Genomic DNA, 19,727 nt, shown 5'->3' on the forward strand with positions numbered 1-19,727 from the left:
CTAACATATGACAGTGACATCAAAATATTTTGTGAGCATATCATCCTGGGACCGACACCTGTACATCCCTCCATCCTCTTCATCCACTCTGCTTATCAAAAGTTTTCCATCTTCAATGAATGCGTGGTGAGGAAGGTCAGATTCAACTTTTGTCCATTCAACGTTCTGAGCAGCTTTTTCGATATGAAGAAAGCAGTTTATTCAAGGTTGTCAATAAAATAATAATTGCCTTTAAAAATTATTCAGAGAACAGTAAATGAAAAACGTTTGATAAATTCTACAGCTATAGCAATACCAGAAATATTTTGTAAATTATATTTTAAAAACTTTATCGAACTATTTTTTTATTACATTTTATTCATGACATTTACAAAAAAGAAACAAATAGATGGATGATGAAATGTTGTACAACCTGGGCAGGCCAGTTGAAGTTCGTTGTGCAGTTCAATCTGTTTGTACTCAGCAATTCGTTCACCTTCGTCGTCATGCACTAATAATGGCACACATTTTAAGAATTAATTAAATATATTTTTCTAACATTTGAAAAAACTTTGAGTGCTACTTTATAACTATTTGTTTAAATGAATGGATCTCGAATGTCGAAAACTTACAGTTGACAACAAACAGCTGGGCGGTAGCACGACTTTGTCCAAATTCGTTTTCAATTATGCATTCGTAGCTATCTTCGTCTTCCGTCGTTATGTCATTCAAGCTTTTAAGATTTGTAATTATTAATTTTGTAGAAGTTAATTTGAGTCACTACAACAATCTAATTTTTTCTTTTGAACATTTCAAGATAAATACATCAAGCCTAAAAAAAAACCAACGTAAGTGTATCTCCGTTGACATCCAGGTTTTGGCCGTTGCTCCTACTCCATGCAATTGTGAAATCAGGAGTGTAAGCGCCAAAACACTTGAAACTAGCTGATGCTCCGACAGTTCTTTTCAACCATTTCGGGTATATTTCGGCTTTTGGTTCGTCTATAATTGCACACAATTTTTAAAAAATGAAATATTTTAATATCTATGAAATTATTAAAAATTTATTGATTCTACGGTGCGTTGTCATATTCAGTTATAACCTTGTTTCTATACAGAAATTTATTTAGAAAACTGTTTCAGACGTATGGAAAACAAAAAGAAAAACATGAGCACCAAAAACCAAAAAAAAAGGATTTGCATGTGTCTGTACAAATTGTTGATTGGCTTAATGAAATTTGTAGATGACGATATAGATAACTCCGTTAATTTTTAAGTTAACAAGTTTGCTTATTCATCATAATTACAAAGAAAATATTGGCGAAACCGGAAACAAAAGTATTAAATAACAAGTTAACTAAAGAGACTAAAGACATGATGCTTGCACCTATTACAATCCTTTATGTTACGTTAATGAAATCAAGAGATGGTGTTAAAAATAATCGATTGTTTTGTAAAATAAATAGAAAATGACAGTGCGTTTGTGTGTTTTTACGCCTTAATAGAAACTGGGTATAGCAATTTTACACCCTCAGTTATTTGAAATGTTTACAAACATGCCTATTTGTTCCAAAAACATTTAAAAATAATATAAATCTTAGACAAATTTTGGTTAACTGGCTTAGAACAGAAATAAATTATGCTCTTTAAATATTTTTAAATATTTTTTATATTTTGCCAATTTGTTTATAAATATAAAATAAACGAGAAAAATGGTGATAAATAGCTCAAATAGCTTTCTTTGAAGCTTAAGTGATATACAAAAACTAACATAAATTGACGAGGTTGAAGAATTTTGTGATGTGGGTGCCTTCGCCATCAACTGACATGCACTTGTATCGGCCCCCGCTTCCTTTCTCTAAATGTGCAATGATCAATCGGTCTGGCTCGATGATGACATTGTCTGGCAATTCAGCGTTGATCTTGATCCACTCAGAAGAATGCAAACTCGAGTCTTGCATTTTGGGAAATTTTAAAACCATATTCAATAGTTCATTAAATGTACAAAACTGAACAATTGAATTAAATTTCAAACAATTTGAGCATAAATATAAAAATTTCTCACCACATAATAATTCGACTCTCTCTCCGGTGGTGGCGCCAACGTACTTGCCTTCAACCAGCTCAGGTTGTGCTACAATTCAAATCAATATTGCAAAAAAGTTAATTTCCACTAAGGCACCTTTATAATAGACATAAAAATCAAATAACTGCTAACAACATGTTGAATTCTTTTTTGAAATAAAATAATTATAATAATGGTTTGGTACCATCATGTTAGTGTTGAATTTGTTACTCGGAAAATCTTTTAAAACTTAGTCAGGGACCGTTCTAATGTTACTTAACCTTCATGTCACGTAACGATCAAATGTTCTTATAAAGGATGCACGATTTTCGTTTTTTAAAATTTTGATAAATATTTGTTTTAGCCATAAAAAGCTAAATTTTTAGTTTTCTTAATTATTTCAAATAGTATGAAAGGGTATGCGATCTATAAAATGTGTTTTAGCTTTCAAAATATACTGCTTCATGTATCAGAAAAAATAGTAGTTTGTGTAGTTAAAACAAAAAAATGTTAATTAGAAGACAGGTTCAATATTCGCAAATACAATGTATGTTTGGTTAGAAAGCTTTCCAATACATGAGGCGTAATTGAAACACATTCTACTTCAATGAAAAATTGTTAAATTAAAAATAAGAAATCGTTAATTTTAAATATTGAATTATACAACAAATTTTGAAAGGTGGATAAAACAGTCATTTACTATTTAGTGTACAACACTTGGAAAAGCCTGATTTGAAATGATTCGGTATATACTTTAGATGCATACCAATTTGCCGGAAAAAAACGGCGTTTTAACAACCATTAATGAATAAATGGAAGTGATGAATGTATTCAGCATAACCTACACTCGACAGTGAGATATGCCAGTGAACGAGCTAAGCCATACTCGTTTTTGATAGTGCATTCGTAGCTGCCACCGTTCTCGGGTTTCAGATTTTTAATTCTGTTGGTAAGTAACGTCAAATGAAAAATTATCAATTTAAATTGGCAGAACCATGCTTACAATAATCAAAGCCAATCTAAATATCCATAAAACATTTCAATATGATACAATGGCTAAAAATCGTCTCAAAATGGATCGGCTACTTGCATATACGTAAATTATAATGATAACAAGGCATGGACTTTTATATCACAGATATTTTTATGTAAAAATCTATCAACGAGATATTGACTTAAATATCGAATTAGAAAATTTTGCTTCGGACGAAACGAAATAATCGATCATATGTATATTATGTATGTTTTTGCACTTACTAATAATTTAATAAAAAACTGAAAACAAATTATAAGCAAAAAAAAGTAAAAACAAAATAGATATATTAATAGATTATAACATAACATCGTTTTTAAAGTGGTATACGAACACAATATGTTTTGATAAAATGGTAAAACGTACAAAAGTGTATCAAAATCTTTTTCTTCACAGTTCGATGGAAGTTTCCCGTCATTAAATGACCAAAAAATTGTTGCGTTTTGCCCAAAAGAGCCAAGGCATTTAATTTTGGTGGTAGCACCAACGGATCTTTTTGCTAAACGTGGAACTACTTCAGCTTTTGGTTCGTCTTGAATAAAAATCGTGAAAAACTATAAAATTAAGGATTTTAAATTCTGTTTATATTTGCGGTGCATTATCTGGGAGGCTGAAAATGCAGACAAAGCTAAATGAACGTTTGAAAACATCGACTCTCAGATGCCTTTTCTAACTTGTCTCGAAATGTATCATGTGTTACTACAAAAGAAAGTGCACCAACTAAAGAGACGAATTTCCAAAAAAATCACTAAAAATAAGATTTCAAAACGTATCGCAGCAACAAAAATCTAAAATTTAGATAAAATAAAGTGTTAAAAACCAGCAGACATTTGTATCCCTGGACGGATTTTTAATGTATATATTCATTTGAAGTATGCGCAACAACTAAATAAGCAAAATGTTCAACATATTTAGAGATAGCTTAGCTTTTAAATATGTTTACAAAACTGTGGAAATAAACAGATTCCGACGAAATTGTGAAATATTTATTCCGAAACATTTTAACTCGTCCAAGTTGACGAAAATAGAAACAGTATAATTTCCCCATATACCTTTTACATTCCTGCATTGATAAGTTAGTATCCCGTATAAATAAGATTCAACAAACTTCACAAATTGTCTGTAGCTTAAACCAAATGAATAACTTGAAACATAGCGGCAACTCCCAACTAATTCTGGCTGGAACTGAACCTAACAGGCATAATGAAATAACGCTTCTTTAAATAATATTTTTTCAGAAGTAGGTTAACAAAGGCATGCGAACGATCTCTTCTATGATCTTCAAAAGGTGGGAACGCCAGGTGAACAATAATTAGAACTCTACACATGGTATGAGTGGGATTTAAGTTAGATTTTATTGATTTTAGTTACCTTGATTGTAAAAATTCAACCTAAGTTGAAGAAGTTAAAATCCTCAATTCATTTTTTCAATTCAACTTTAAAAAAGTTCGGGCATAAATAGAAAACAAGCTCGATGTTTAAAAAATTCTGATGGAATCTTTTGATTGTTTTTTATTAAAAACTTATGAAAGCCTCGCAAACCTCATCTTTAAAATCACTAATTATAATCATTTTGTCAAATTAATCATATAAGGAAGACTATCAAACTTAGTTTATAGTTAAAATTTGTCAACAATTAAGTCACTTCTGCAAAATGTGTGTCTTTTGGAAAAAATACTGTCTCACACACATTTATTTTATTCTCATAAATTTTATACAAATACAATTAATAAAATATTCTGAAATATTAGTAGGTATAATATTGGTATTTTTTGTATTTTAAACTGGAATTAAATTTTTAAATAGCTTATTTATGTTCTATGTATGTAATGGGTTTTTTTTGTGTATGTATACAAATCCAGTGTATGTGTGTATATGTGTGTGCTTTTGTATGTATATATGCGTATATGTCTATGTATATGTGTATATATATTTATGTTATTTATTAGTTATTATTCTATTCCTTTATTAATTAATGTTTTGTGTGGACGATATGCATGATTGGCATAATGAATGACAGTGAAGTAAAATATTGGAAGCATGGAGTTTATTTAAAAGATTCACTTCGCTTATATTTTCTAGAAATATTTATTTGCATGTATATATGTATGTATAAGCTGGCTGATATAATTCCATTTCGTATTCATTTTATTGTTAATTTATCTTTATGTATGTATGTATATATATGTATTATTATTATTACGGAAATTTATATACAGCGCTTTTTTATTGTTGAATCTCAAAAGCGCTACTAAATCATAGACAAATAAGACGGACATTTATTGTGCAAATAGATAAGTTTTAAGTTGACTTCGAAATTGTAAATATGATAGGTTAGGGTCACGTAAGTAAGGAGGTAAACCATTCCAAACAACCGGGCCAAGAACTGCAAAGTTGCGGGAACCCGTCACCAACTTTGTGGTCGGGATAAAAAATAAATTGCGCTCGGTTGATCGGAAGGAATATTTTGAAAAATGAGATTTGTATGATTCCAATCTATCGATGAGATAGGGAGGTGCTGTATTATTGACACATTTAAACATCAAAACTGCCAACTTGAAGGAAACACGTTTTTCAACCCTCAACCAGTGCAACCTATTCAAAATAGGCGTAACATGATCGAACCACGAACCACCCAAAACCAGCTTGGCCGCACGATTCTGTATTGACTGAAGCTTTGAAAAAGACTTTTTGGTGACACCATAAAAAAGGCCATTGCAGTAGTCTAGTCTGGAAAAGACGAAAGAGGAAACCAAGCTTTGAAGAACAGACGTGTTTAGTGATTTTTTGACATTGCGTAATAAACGGAGTTGGTTGGAGCAGACCCTCACTAAATTATTAATATGTAAATCCATCTTTAAGTTTGAGTCAATAATAACTCCAAGACTACGGACAGATGTAGAAAATTCAATGATGTCATTGCCGACACTGATCGATGAAATTTTGACCTTCGACAGCTGCTGCCAAGAACCAACCGGTAATATTTGTGTTTTAGATTGATTTAACTTTAACTGATTCATACTCATCCAAGATCCAATTTCGATGAGACAATCAGTCAGTTCATTCAGAGAAGCATCAATCGAATCAACAGAACAAGAAACCAATAACTGAATATCATCAGCAAAGGCGTGGGAGCTGAACTCATATTTTTGAATGATATCAAAAACATTAGCGGTATACATAAGAAACAACAGAGGTCCCAACACAGATCCCTGGGGGACACCAAACGATAGTTTGTTTATGTCAGAGAGGGTGTTGATGTAAGAAACCTGCTGGGTGCGGCCTAAAAGATAGGAAGCGAACCACGATAAGACTGAATCAGAGAGAAAAAAATTTGTAGAGAGTTTATACATGAGACGAGTATGAACGACACAATCAAATGCAGCACTCATATCAAGTAATGCTAAAAAAGAAACGCATTGACTGTCAACTGAAGAGAACAACTGGGAGAAAATATCAATGAGTGCAGTTTCTGTGGAAAAATATTGACGATAGCCGGATTGATTCTTTGGCAACAAATTGTTTTTGTTTAAATGCTGTAACAATTGTTTGATAACAACTCGTTCAATGACTTTAGAAATGAATGAAAGATTAGAGATAGGACGGTAATTTGATAAAACGGTCGTCCAAATTTGATTTTTTTAGAAGTGGGGTTACAATAGCATGTTTCAAAGGGTTGGGAAAACTGCTAGTTGATAAACATTGGTTGACAAAAAATGTCAAAAATGGCAAAAAAAGATCTATAAATTTTTTAAATATGTATGTTGGAATCAGATCAAGAGAACAAGAACTGCCAGGGGAGTCACAAACTATTTTACGCAATTCATCTGGCGTGCACATTTGAAAATCGGAAAGATTAATAATTGCTTCAGGTAAGACGACCCTAGAAACATATTCAAACCGGATTGGTTTGTTAGTATTTTCTATAGTCGTGCCACGAATATTATTGATTTTATTGATAAAAAATTTCATAAAATCATTGGGGGAGAAATCATTTGAATGGTTATTATTGTGATTTTTAGATAAAATTTTGTCGAGGATATTCCACAATTTTTTTGGTTGTTTTTTAAACGAATCAACTTGATTTGACCAAAATTTGTTTCTTTTTTGGGAAAATTTTTGTATTTTTTCTTTTAACGCTAAGCGCCATGCATTTCGATTAATTTCAGAATAAAACAAATCCAACAGGGTATCAGCGGAAGATGAATTGAACGGCCCTGAAATAGGTGATTCGAGAACTAGTGAAATTAGATTTGATTCCATGAACGAGTAAGTTTCCATTTTTTCTGAGTTGTGGGAACAGAAATAGGGAAACAAATTTTAATTAAACTGTGGTCTGAATACACATTTGGTGGCTCAACGGAAAAAAATTGTGAGGGAAGGTCAGAACTAGAGGCAATTAAATCTAATGTTCCACCATGAACGTGGGTTGGTTCATTTATTCTATTTATCAATTGATATAAATCAAAAATTTCAAACAATTTCAATGCATTAGGGTCGTTCAAAAGTTCAACATGAATATTCACATCTCCAATAAAAATAACATAATTTGCTAAAAGCAATATTTGATCAAAAACAGATGATAACTCATCAAAAAACAATGGTGATGGAATAGAAGACCCAGGACGATAAATTGCAAAAACAACAATAGTTACTTTGTTGAAATAAAATTTCACAACTATAGCCTCAAACGTCTTAAATAAAGGCAGTGGAATTCTATAAAATTTAAAATAATTTATAAAAAATACAATTATTCCATCATGGTTAGGGTCGGCTGGCCTCAAAAAATCTATGAACACAAAATCAGGTGGTAGAGTGAGTCTAAGTGATAAATTATCGAACGACCCATACCAGGATTCCGTAACAACAAAAATATCAAAATTATTAGAAAATAAATCGCGAACAGTTTTGATCTTATTCATAATTGACCTAATGTTCAACAAACCTAATTGCAATTTTAGTTCTGTGTCTTTTTTAGTAACTTCACGATCATTACTACCACTTTTATCGTTGCCATTACAACCATCATCACAAATACCACCATCATTACCACTGCCGCTATCGTTACCTCCACAACCATCTCCGCCACCGCAAATACCACCACCACAACTATCATAATCACCACAGCTGAACAAACTTCCACCACCAGCACCATCAGCAATACCTTCACCAGAAATCACTTCACCGGATGCTCTCTGAGTTTGACGATCCGCCACCTTCCCACCGTTCCCCTCACCTTGAATAAAAAACCCGGGCACGAGATTTTTCTTGGTTTGGCTTCATCAATTAGTTTTTTTAACTCGGCACGCTGATCAACTGTTAAATCATGACTGATCCATACTTTATCAAGATCTTCATGCATAGTTTTATGTATGTGTACGTGTATATGTGTATGTGTGTCTGTGCATGTTTGTGCACGTATGTATGTATATATATATATATATATATATATATATATATATATATATATATATATATATACATATTAATTATTATATATTCCTATTATTGGTTAATGTTTGTGAAGTTATGTTCAGACGATCTGCATGATTGTCTTAATAAATGTCTGCATGTATATGCAATTTAGTTTCTATAAATATTTGGTTTTATGTATATATAAATATGTCATCTAAATGATCAAAAGTTTTGGTATATGTGCACATTAATATTAATTAATTTACCTAAATGTTGCATTATATAGTTGCATTTTCGGGGTGTTTGTACGTTATTATATGCTTGGTATGTACACATTTTACTCAATATTATATACTGTATGCGTGGTTAATTATATTGCTTTTTTTCTCCTTTTGGGGGCATAGGAACGTTCAGTTCGCGCTCTTTAATAATAAATTATTATTAATAAATTCATTTGTTTAATCTATTACATTGCTAACTCGATGCGATGTATCGAGTAAAAACTGTACATGGCCTTACAAAGTGTTCACAAGCAGTTACATGCATGTACAGAAACGATGAATATTTATTTTGATCTACACTTTCTTACGGCATAATTATTAGGAAAGGCATTTAAACGGTCAATATTCAAAATTGTGGGCTCAATTTAAAAAAAAAAAAAAAACAGGAAAAAAATTTTTCAGGGTCGAAGTAGAAACAAATTGAAATTGCAGATAACTTAACAGGTAATGTTTGAATAAAAGGTTACTGCAACTCACATATGACATTCAATTCGATGTGGGCATACTGCGTCCCCTCCGCGTTAAATGAAATACATTTGTACGTGCCTTCATCACCTTTCATGACGGAAGAAATTATTAATTTGTTCCCTTTTATAATAATGTGACTTGGCAGTTCTGAACCTACTTTGATCCATCTAACAACAGGCTGCGGATCACCTGGTGTTGGCGTTCATCAAATATTTCAATAAGTCGAAACACTTCAGCTAAACAATGCATAACACTACGTTCTATCTACCACATTGTAAAATAACATCAACAGATGCAAGAGCCAAAAAACAAACATACACGGATGATTATTGATAGATCGATTTTGATTTTGTTTTTTTTTTTAGAAATTTTTCAGTTTTTATGTTTTTCTTTTACTTTTCTTAAATATACAAATCTTTTTATTAATTAAATCCCACATCTACATTTCCATATTTTTAAATTCTAACAAACGTGAAAATAAAACAGCAAACTGAAAACAAATCTTTAAAATAAAAAAAAAACAAAGAAGATTGTCTTCGTGAGTTGAAAATCTGATTCAAACATTTATTTATTCCAACAAGTTAAAATTTAATTAAGAAATTATATATTTAAAGTTCATAAACGACAAATTAATTTGTATAAATGTCATAAATTCACTAAAGTTCATGAACGATGAAAAGACGCATACTCGGGAAGGATTCACATCCGTGTATGTCTGAATTAGCATGAACCTTAATAACAATAAAATCATTAGTTTATAAAAGCTAACGTGTTCATTCATAGTGAAAATTAAAAAATAAACGACGAGCAAAGTTTAAAAGTGATTAAATGGATTGCTAGCAAACCTCCGAAGCAGTCCATTTCGACTGAATCGCCCGTGTAGGCATCTTTGAATCGGGTATTTATGATCCTCTCTTCAGAAAGAGCTGCGATTTCAAATAAAAGAAATAAATTTCAATCATTTCTTATTTGAAAAAGGAAATAAAATCACAAAAATGTTCTCAAATGATCTTCAATACATAAATACACTACATAAAAGTATATACAATCAGCTCCTACATTATTAGAAACAGTTTCAGGTAAGCAAAAGACAATGTATCTATTTGGAAAAACGAAGATTCGCCACCAGCAACTGAAAGATTTGGCCAAGTTAAAAACAAACATATAAATAAAAAACTATACCGATCGGTCAGAGGGAAGGTTACATTTTTGGGTGGAATTTCATTATTTTTGTAGCTAAGCTAAATTTAACAAGTAAAAATCTCAAGGGATGGCCGAAAAAACTGCAATTCAAATTGAGGATGCAATTTTGGCCTAGAATATAAAAAAATAGAGACTGCTATAAGCCGTTTAAAAGATTAAATTAAAACATGAAGAAAACAGATCCACATTTCATTGTAACAGATGTAGAAAAATTTGCGTATGTTAAAAATCAAAATGCATGCAGGAAAAATGAAGTTGATGAAACTAAAACTGAAAAACAAAATTAGGAATAAAGAAAACAATGTGTTAATTGCTTAATAAAAGCAGTCTTACCAAGCTTCATTATACTTTAAAATCACTTATTTTGGAAGCTGCGGTTTTGAAATGGACCAGATGAAAACAAAATTTATTTCTTCGGAGAAATTTCTAATTGTTTTTGTTACATAAAAATTTTCATTTGCATGTTTATCATAAACATGCAAAAGAACTACTAAGGTCCCAGAGATAATAATTAAAGCTACAATATAAAATATAATTTAAGTTATAATATAAAATAAAACAAATTAAATGATGAAAATGATAAAACTAAATAAAGATCTAGAACTCGAAATGCACATATTGGAATAGGAGAATTTGATCAAGTGTGTGTAATATATATTGATTAGAATTTTGAATTGATTTTTAAATTTGTATAGCGCCAATTATAATTGCTTCTCGTCAGCGCTCTCCTCGTAGAAATTGCTATAGGTAAAGAATAGCATGTTGAAAGCAAAGCAATCATCAGTGAAGATCACTAGGATTTACCGAATAGGTATGTCTTAAGACGTTTTTTAAACTCAGCTAATGATAATCCAGATATACGTAATTAGATCGGTAGGCCTGTTCCAAAAAACGGGTCCAGCAACTGCAAAATCTCTATTTCCTGTTACCAAAGTCACTAACAGCAATAAATGCAAATCACTGGAACAAAGACCTGGGTTATACAAATTCCCTATATAAACGGCAACAAGTACTGTGTTATACAATTTATCTATATAAACAGCAACAAGTGATGAAGATGATTGAAAAATCAAAATAGGTCCTATACACACGAGAATGAATTGGAATACTGTATATTATTCTTTTTTTAATAAAATAAATAATGACGACAAGAATTTGGTTAGAAATATTGAGAAATGTAATATATAATGCTAGAACTTTGGTAGATTTCATAAATTACAATATATATATATATATATATATATATATTTCGACTTATATATAAATTCAATACAACGACTAAAATCATCAAAATTAAAGTTTACAAATGAAAAAATCACCGTCAATAAACTACCATTCCTAGACGTACTAATACAAAATGCTCAGGATGAATTCAAAACCTCAGCAACAAACAAAAATTTATGTCTTAATGGAAATAGTGAAGGTTGTCAAACATATCTAGAGAGCACGATCTCTGCTTTTTTTGTAAAAATCAGCAGAAAAGAACTAGATAGAGTCACTAAACTACTCATCAATAATGGATATAAAAATTCCATCATCCAGAAAAAATATAACGCAAAGAACAAAAAATCAGCAACAACAATAATGCAATTAACAATAACAACAAAAATAAGATAAAAATATATTATAAAAACCATATGTCAACTGTTTTCATCGAACAGGATAAAAAAATCACGAAAAGAATCATAAAAATAAAGTTTAAGCAACAAACGAAAACAATATATTACTTTAACCAAGGAACGCCATCCTTCGTTAGGAAAAACAATTGCAGTAGTAAGCCAGAATCGATAATGGATTATAGCCATCTAATATATTCGTTCAAATGTAATATTGGTGAGTGTAGGCACCAAAATCCTGAATATATCGGTATGACGACAACAAAGCTATTGAGAAGACCCGCGATGCTCCTACAAACTCACACTTTAAAGAATCACATAAAAAAGAAACACCAAACTAAAATTACTATGCAAACCATAGACAACAATGTTGAAATTTTACATTACAATAACAACCATTATAATTCACGACTAGCCGAATCAATACTCATAGAACAAAGATATCCGATAATAAAAATTCAGCAACGTGCATTTGGAATCCTTCCCACTAATAAATTTAGAAACAGAGGAATCATCGATAATGAAAACACGTAAAAGTGCCATATTGCACAAAGTTGAAGATCGTAATAACTAATTAATTAAATTAACATTGTAGAGACACAGTATATATATATTTATATATATATATATATATGTGTATATATACATATATATGTTGGTAATAGACCATAATTTTTACAATATTCTATAAATTCTACCGACTGTTTGGCGTTAATATGTTTGTAGTTCGTTTTTTCAATTTTTCTCACTAAAGTTTTTTGGTGAACGTTTAGTTTATTAAAATTCATAATAAACTTATTTTCCGAATTCATGCTGCAAATAAGGCCATATTTTGATTCCGAATGAATCATCATTAGTGCTTTCTGCTGTTTATATAGGGAAATATTGATTTTGTCAAAATGAACTTAGATGGAGATTGACTTTGTCAAAGTGAACTTAGATTGAAATTAAGTGTCAGGTTTCTTTATTGGCTGGTCATCTTCTTTGGTCTCCTTTTCTTCATCGAAAGCATCATATTCTTTTTTGTCACTATTTACAATGCTAGTTTTTATTACTTCTTTGTTTTCGTTGTTGGTTAAGCGCCGGGTTGGAAAAGAGGTTGTCATTTTTTGTTGTATATTTATTTTTGGTTTATTATAAATATATATAGATATAGAAAGGACTGAAAAACTAACGATGAACAATAAGACTGGCAGTTGTATTAACTGTCCCCAACACTGTCCTGGCCGTGCAAATATATTTTCCCGCTTGATCCATTTGAAGATTCTGAAACAAAGTTAGTAGTACATTCAATATAAGAAGAAAAATTTCAAGTGTTTCTCTTTAGCGGTGTAATTAGTAAAATATTCTCTTTTAACAATAGAAAAATAAGCTGACTGAACAACGGCTATATTTATATTTAGTCTTCATATGACTTCTTTACTCAAAAGAAACGAGAAACATTGCGTTGCATTCAGCAGCTCTAATAACTCTACTTAGTGTAGTTGAAACTTTTCCATGACTCAATATCAATAAGTCTTCTACTGAATTTCTTATATTCGATTTAAATTATATTTTATTTAATTTAAAATGTGATGTAATTTTTTTGCTTTTATCTTTTTTCTCTTTCACCCTCTTCCATCTTATTTTGTATTATTTTCTTTAGAAACGCATATGATGAAAGAAATGATAAATGTAAAGGTTAATGTGTGAATGTCTGTATGTTCCACGTGCAAAGTTGGTGTGTGAACTATTTTCAGCTATTTTCATTGTCAGTTGATTTTTGTAGAGTTAAAGAAGACTTATGCATAAAAACTTAGGAAGCAGAAACATTTTCATATAATAACTGAATACATTTTTTTAAATTTGGAACAAAATATAGCTCAAGTAATAGGTAGAGCTAGGCGTAGAACAACAAACAAGTAAATTGATTTATGTTGCTTCAAGGTTGAAGGCAAAGACATTACAATATGTTAATTATATCTATCTTATTAGGTTTTATTTAGCGATTTCAACGTCCGACGAAGGCATAATACACATGACCATGCTGTAAACAACACTTTGTTTGCATTCGAAGAAGACGGGCAGTGTAATGTAGGTTTAAGCGGATTGATCCTATAAGTCAACGTGCATCAAACATCCAACATCAAAAGCCTATTCTATTTTTTTTTGTAAATTTTACACTTATTTGTCACTTTTGAAACCACATCATTTATTTATTAGTTCTGCAATAAAGTTAAAAGATATAAAAACAATTTTAATTCTCAATATTCTATGAAAATATTCACAAAATGTTACCATACCTCAAGTACAAGTGTTCTTCCATAATTAGATACGGAGGAGTTTTCAGGAAGAGGTTTATTATCTTCCCTGCTCCAGTACATTAACTCAAAGTCATCACTTGATTGGCAGTTGATGGTCACACTATCACCTTCAAACATTTCTACATGGTCAGGCGAAACTAATAGGTAAGGATAATCTGAATGCATGTAAATGATCGTTTCTATTAATAAACTCCTAAATTACAAATTTTTAGTTTGATTAATTCAAAGTTTCAAGTTCAATAAATATAGTAAGAACACAGACCAGGAAGATGTAACTTGGTTTACTTCGCTTTATATAACATCATCTTAAAAAATGACCAAAATATCCTGTTTTTCATAAAAATTCTAATCACTGCATAAATTTTAAAAAAAGAAAACAGGTTTGTGATAAGTGCGAAATTAATCCAGAGCTCACTTTTTGGTTTCAATAACTCTTGCGAGTCACTGAGGGTGAAAATTTTAAGTTTAAAAGACTTAACTGACCGAAGAGGAAGAAAGGCGTGAAGGCTGATGTTTCATGAAAATTAGCGTAACGTGGAGGAATCATGAATGTTTTATGGTTTGCAAGGTAGCTCAGCAGATATGCTTTGGTCAACTTAGAATTGTACATCTAAGCTTAGTTAACTTCAAAGACGCCGACTATAGCAGCAATAGCACATTTGTCTTTCCAAATAATTTTGAAAGCGGTCACTTTCTCTGCTATAACATTGCACAATTAAACACGCATATGATGAATGAAAAGGTTAATGTGTGAATGCTTGTTTTGTCCCACATGCAAAAAATGGTGTGAACTATTTTTAGCTGAGAATGTTTCACAATGCATTCCTTAAGTTACAGAATTTTTGTTGAAAAACTAAACGACACAATGTTTGTTGAGCACTGGAACTGGTACATCATGAGATCGTCCTAACACCACTTAAGGCGGGCTACCGATGAGTCTTAATATAAACGAAACGCATTTAGCTTATAACCAGACACGAAACTTATCTAGACTATAATGAATTTGTGGTGTTTACAAGTTTTGCTTCATTTTCAAGGGGCTGGTTTAAGTTCAAAGTATTTATTAACATTCCAATGAGACTTTACCCGTTTACACGAAATTCTCGCCTTCAGGCTTATTTTTATAAAAAAAAAAATAAATGTTTGCTTTTCTATATGCTCACGCGTCATAATTGCACTAAACGGCAATTTTCATAGAAACAACTGAAAACGAAAAAAACACATCACCTGTAATCTTCACCATAACGTTTGCTTCTAACTGGCGACCATCCACTCTATTAATGGCTGTGCACTTGTATAAACCAGCATGCTCAGGCTGAAAATTGCTAATTTGCAAACTATTTTCTATTACAAAGACATCTTTTAGATTAACCGGAAGCCAGGCTTCATTTTCTGATAATTTGAACCATCTGTAATCCGAGACGTTTTCATCACCTACAAACACGTTCAAACATTTTCATCACTAGGAGAAGATTAGTAATTCAGTTTTTGAAACTATCAAGTTTGATTATTATTAATCAATGAAGAAAATATTCGCTTTTAGATAAGATTTATAAATAAATTCTTGGCTAACCATAACAATTCAAATCAACTTTGGACTCCTTAATTTGATAGACGGATTTTGGATGGATGTACAAAGTACTTTCAGAAGGGTTGTAAGGGTTGTAAGCAATTTCCTCGACTGAAAATTTTTTGTTGGAATAGAAACATTTATAAATTTATAAAAGCTTAAGTTAAATGAAAAATGAATAAAAGAAGCTAACCAGTGATGTAAACAAATAGCCTGATCGATAAGTCGTCGTCAATCACGCAAGTGTATCTGCCGCTGTTCTGAGGAGTGACTTCACTTAGCAAATAAAAGACCTCGCCATACCCTTCTGACAAAATCTCATCATTCGGAGATTCAAAACGAATTCTGACATGATAATTATTCTCGGGATGTCTACATCGTAGATAAATGCTTTGGCCCGTGTAAATTGTTTTGGTGCCTCCATTTACATCTACTGTTTCAATAGCAGGTTGACTGCCACGTTCATAGTCTAACAAACAAAAAGTTTGCCCATTAGTTTTCATAAAACATCTAGAGATATTTATAACAGATACCCTGATCGTTGCGAAGTACGGTGAGAGATGAATAAGCGCTCACTGTTCCGACTGGCGTGTTAACCGTGCATTGGTACAGTCCACCATGTTCCTCGTTGACATTGTTAAATATCAACTGGTTTCCAATTGTCTTAATAGAAAACAAAACGAAATATTCATTTTGAAAAAAACAAAATTTAATTTAACAGAAATAATAGGGGTAATCTTTAATGAGAGTGACGAATTGATGGCTAATGACGAATAATGATATCTACTTATATTATCAAAAAGATGCACAACGTTATTGATGAGAAGGTTTAATTGAGTTTATAAATAGACATTGTCGTCTGAAGATGGATACGATAACAACAACAATGAAATCTTTCCAACAAAATATAAAATTTGACATCATCATTCATCAATTGGTTATCAAAAGAATAAAAAAGCCCTCAGAAATCATCTTAAAAGATCGTACACATAAAATCGTACACACAAAAGATCGTACACATAAAGTCAAATTTCAACAAAGCATTTTCTATTGACTACTAAATAAATTAACATTTGTAAAAATGTGAATATCTGGTTTAAATAATTTTTTTGTTCAAATGAGAAATGCAATTAAGGCGTCTGTCACTGCCAATTTTGTCGAATTTAAATACAATTGAAAGAAATTACGTTGGGCTACTAGAGATCTCCTATGAAAAAATAGTTTATATTCGATAGTAACAAAATTCATTTTGTTGGATTAAAGAGTAAGGAATGAAAAAGATGTCCAGACCAAAGTTCGGAGATCTTCAGACATTCGTAATTAAACAACTTTTCATATTGTATTTCCTCTTTATGAGAAATATTGACACTAAGGATATTTTTTAATAATTGTTTAACGGGACAGAAACTGCCACATTCCGAAAAAGATTATAAACTTGAACTTAAAATTTTTTCAAAATATTCATAATATATATTTAACTTTTTCAAACTAATTTAGATATTGCTTCTAACTTATTCAAAATAATTTAGACCGATCAGGCATTCAAAAAAATGTCTGAACGAAGAAATTACAAAATAACGACAACAAACTTGATGATTGGGCGGCAGATTATTAGCGTGGGCATTTCTCCAGGTAATGACAGGCGTGAAAGGAACGTCACTCTTAACGTCGCAAGTAATCGCCACTCTACTGCCGGTGAAGGCTGTTTGCGAATCAGGATTGATGCTAACCGCAACATTTGTGTCCGCATATTCAAATTTCGGACCGTTTTCTCCTTATGAAAAAAAAAATTATTTTTTCTCTGATTTATTTTCAATTAGTCTGTTTCATAACCGCATATCTGGCATTTTTCATTTTTGAAGACATACATGTCAAAATGATTGCTACATTTATTAGCAGCAAATGAATCAAATCCTCACACAAGACTGAAAAGGTACCAGTTATTTCAGTTATTATAGTCATTTCATTTTAATTTCTTTTTACGTAGATTAATCTATTCGGATCCATCTGTCCGACTGTCCCAATCTGCTTAAACCTCTAAAGTTTTCTAGCCTCATTCAGACATTTTAATTTTATCACGGCAAATTTTACATTTGGATTAAAATTTCATCTTAGCATTAATTTCCTTTCATTTCTCTACTTTTAAATGTTCAGATTGGTTATGATAATTATTTGAAATTTGCCAAGTGAGTGTAGCCAAGGGACGGTATATCAAAGATGGATTCGAATAGCTTAATGGAACAACTATGTAGTATGTTAAAGACCCCTTAACAGAACCCACCAATTATTTCCTAACACACCAATTTTTTTCTAGCAAAAAATATGCTAACAGTACATATGCTAATGACTTCTTAGCACAATATGCTAATTAACATGCCATGTGCTTTTTATAGCGCAAAGCATATTACTCTATCGCCATATACTTATATTACCTATACTTGCACTCGAACGCACCCTCGCACATTTTTAGTCTGGTTTCACTCATTAGTTTCCATGAACAATTCATCAAATTATATAATTTTTACATTTTTATAATTCATTAATAAATATTTATTTATTTTTTAAAATTTTTATTCATTTCAATTATTTTTTAATTTATTTATTTCATGCATTTGCATAATATTTATGCGTATTAGTATCTTTTTCTGGTGTAACTGATTAGAACTTTTCGTGTTTGACAGGCGTCCCTTTGAGCGTAGCACACATTTTCAGCAGATAAAAAGCTCATTTTTTAAACAAAACTTATTCACTTTAATATTTCGTTTTCTTAGACAATATATCTTTAAATAACTATATTTGATGGAGACTCAATTAAAAGAAAAAATATATCTTTATTTGATTAATTATAAACATTGTTTCTTTTTAGCATTCGAATTTTTTTCAAGTGTTACAATCAAACTGTTAGATCCTGATTAATTGACTGATGAAGTTATTAGACGAAATACGAAACCATACGTTTACATGAAACAATCCGAAATTAATGACATCTTTCATGAAATCATAAAAAATGATATATTAAATTGCGAAAAAGTGAATGATCTTCATACCCCCACGGACGGATAGGTAGGACTCGGCAACATCTCTATCTTCATTCAGATAGGACGAGCAAACGTAGACGCCCTCGTCCTCAAGTTTGACGTCAGTTATCATCAGGTTGCCATATGTGTCGTCCGTCAATCGTTCGTCATCAAACATATTTCCGTTTCGGTCAGTCCACTGGAATTGCACGTTCTGCCTGTCTTTGTCCTTTCAAATGAATGGCTTTCAATAGATTGTGCAATATAGCAGATTTTAAATATCATTCAATTAATTATTATTACAACGAGATATTTTGTAAATGTATTAGATTTAAATGATTTAATTATTGTTAGTTGGAGGTTGGGTGATTATATGCACGTTTATTTAAAATTTCGTTTAAACAATTTTTTTACATCAATTAAAAATAACTAAAAAAATATTTTTTATATTATTTGGCAAGGTTCAAATTAAACGACATGTCAACAGACACATACCTACACGCTACAAACAAAAAAGTGAGGTCATCAAAAAATATTTAGAATACAAAAAAATATTTAAAAAAAAAACAAAATTTGCACAAAAATTTACTAATTAACGGGATATGCCAGCAAAAAACAACAATCAAACATATGCAATTGTAGTATGTAACTTAACAACTAACAGGTAGACGCACGGAACAGGTCAATGTGACTGATTCGCCAACTCTGGCAGATTTACGGACGGGTTGCTCAATGAACGTGTGTCTACCTGAAAACATAATTGAATCATTAATTTAA

The 19,727-nt window shown here is 31.1% G+C and overlaps 3 protein-coding genes across 3 annotated transcripts; all 3 read right to left on the bottom strand.

Moving 5' to 3' along the window:
• On the bottom strand, positions 1–1,940 carry HELRODRAFT_158989 (hypothetical protein; the record flags this gene model as incomplete). Its single annotated transcript, XM_009010927.1, has 5 exons — positions 1–173; positions 413–490; positions 612–712; positions 828–981; positions 1,751–1,940. 5 exons carry the CDS (start codon positions 1,938–1,940, stop codon positions 1–3), a joined length of 696 nt encoding a protein of 231 aa, XP_009009175.1.
• Positions 1,941–2,875: 935 nt separating this feature from the next.
• HELRODRAFT_158990 (hypothetical protein) lies at positions 2,876–4,649 on the bottom strand (the record flags this gene model as incomplete). Its single annotated transcript, XM_009010928.1, has 4 exons — positions 2,876–2,987; positions 3,752–3,797; positions 4,130–4,268; positions 4,620–4,649. The coding sequence occupies 4 exons, from the start codon at positions 4,647–4,649 to the stop codon at positions 2,876–2,878; spliced, it is 327 nt and encodes a 108-aa protein (XP_009009176.1).
• Positions 4,650–14,333: 9,684 nt separating this feature from the next.
• Positions 14,334–17,895, bottom strand: HELRODRAFT_158991 (hypothetical protein; the record flags this gene model as incomplete). The annotated part of the gene is made up of 8 exons (XM_009010929.1): positions 14,334–14,518; positions 14,779–14,870; positions 15,623–15,797; positions 15,937–16,044; positions 16,127–16,402; positions 16,467–16,596; positions 17,523–17,707; positions 17,871–17,895. The coding sequence occupies 8 exons, from the start codon at positions 17,893–17,895 to the stop codon at positions 14,334–14,336; spliced, it is 1,176 nt and encodes a 391-aa protein (XP_009009177.1).
• Between the last annotated feature and the right edge of the window lie 1,832 nt (positions 17,896–19,727).

Source organism: Helobdella robusta, assembly GCF_000326865.2.
Source record: "Helobdella robusta unplaced genomic scaffold HELROscaffold_1, whole genome shotgun sequence".
Taxonomy (NCBI): Eukaryota; Metazoa; Annelida; class Clitellata; order Rhynchobdellida; family Glossiphoniidae; genus Helobdella; species Helobdella robusta.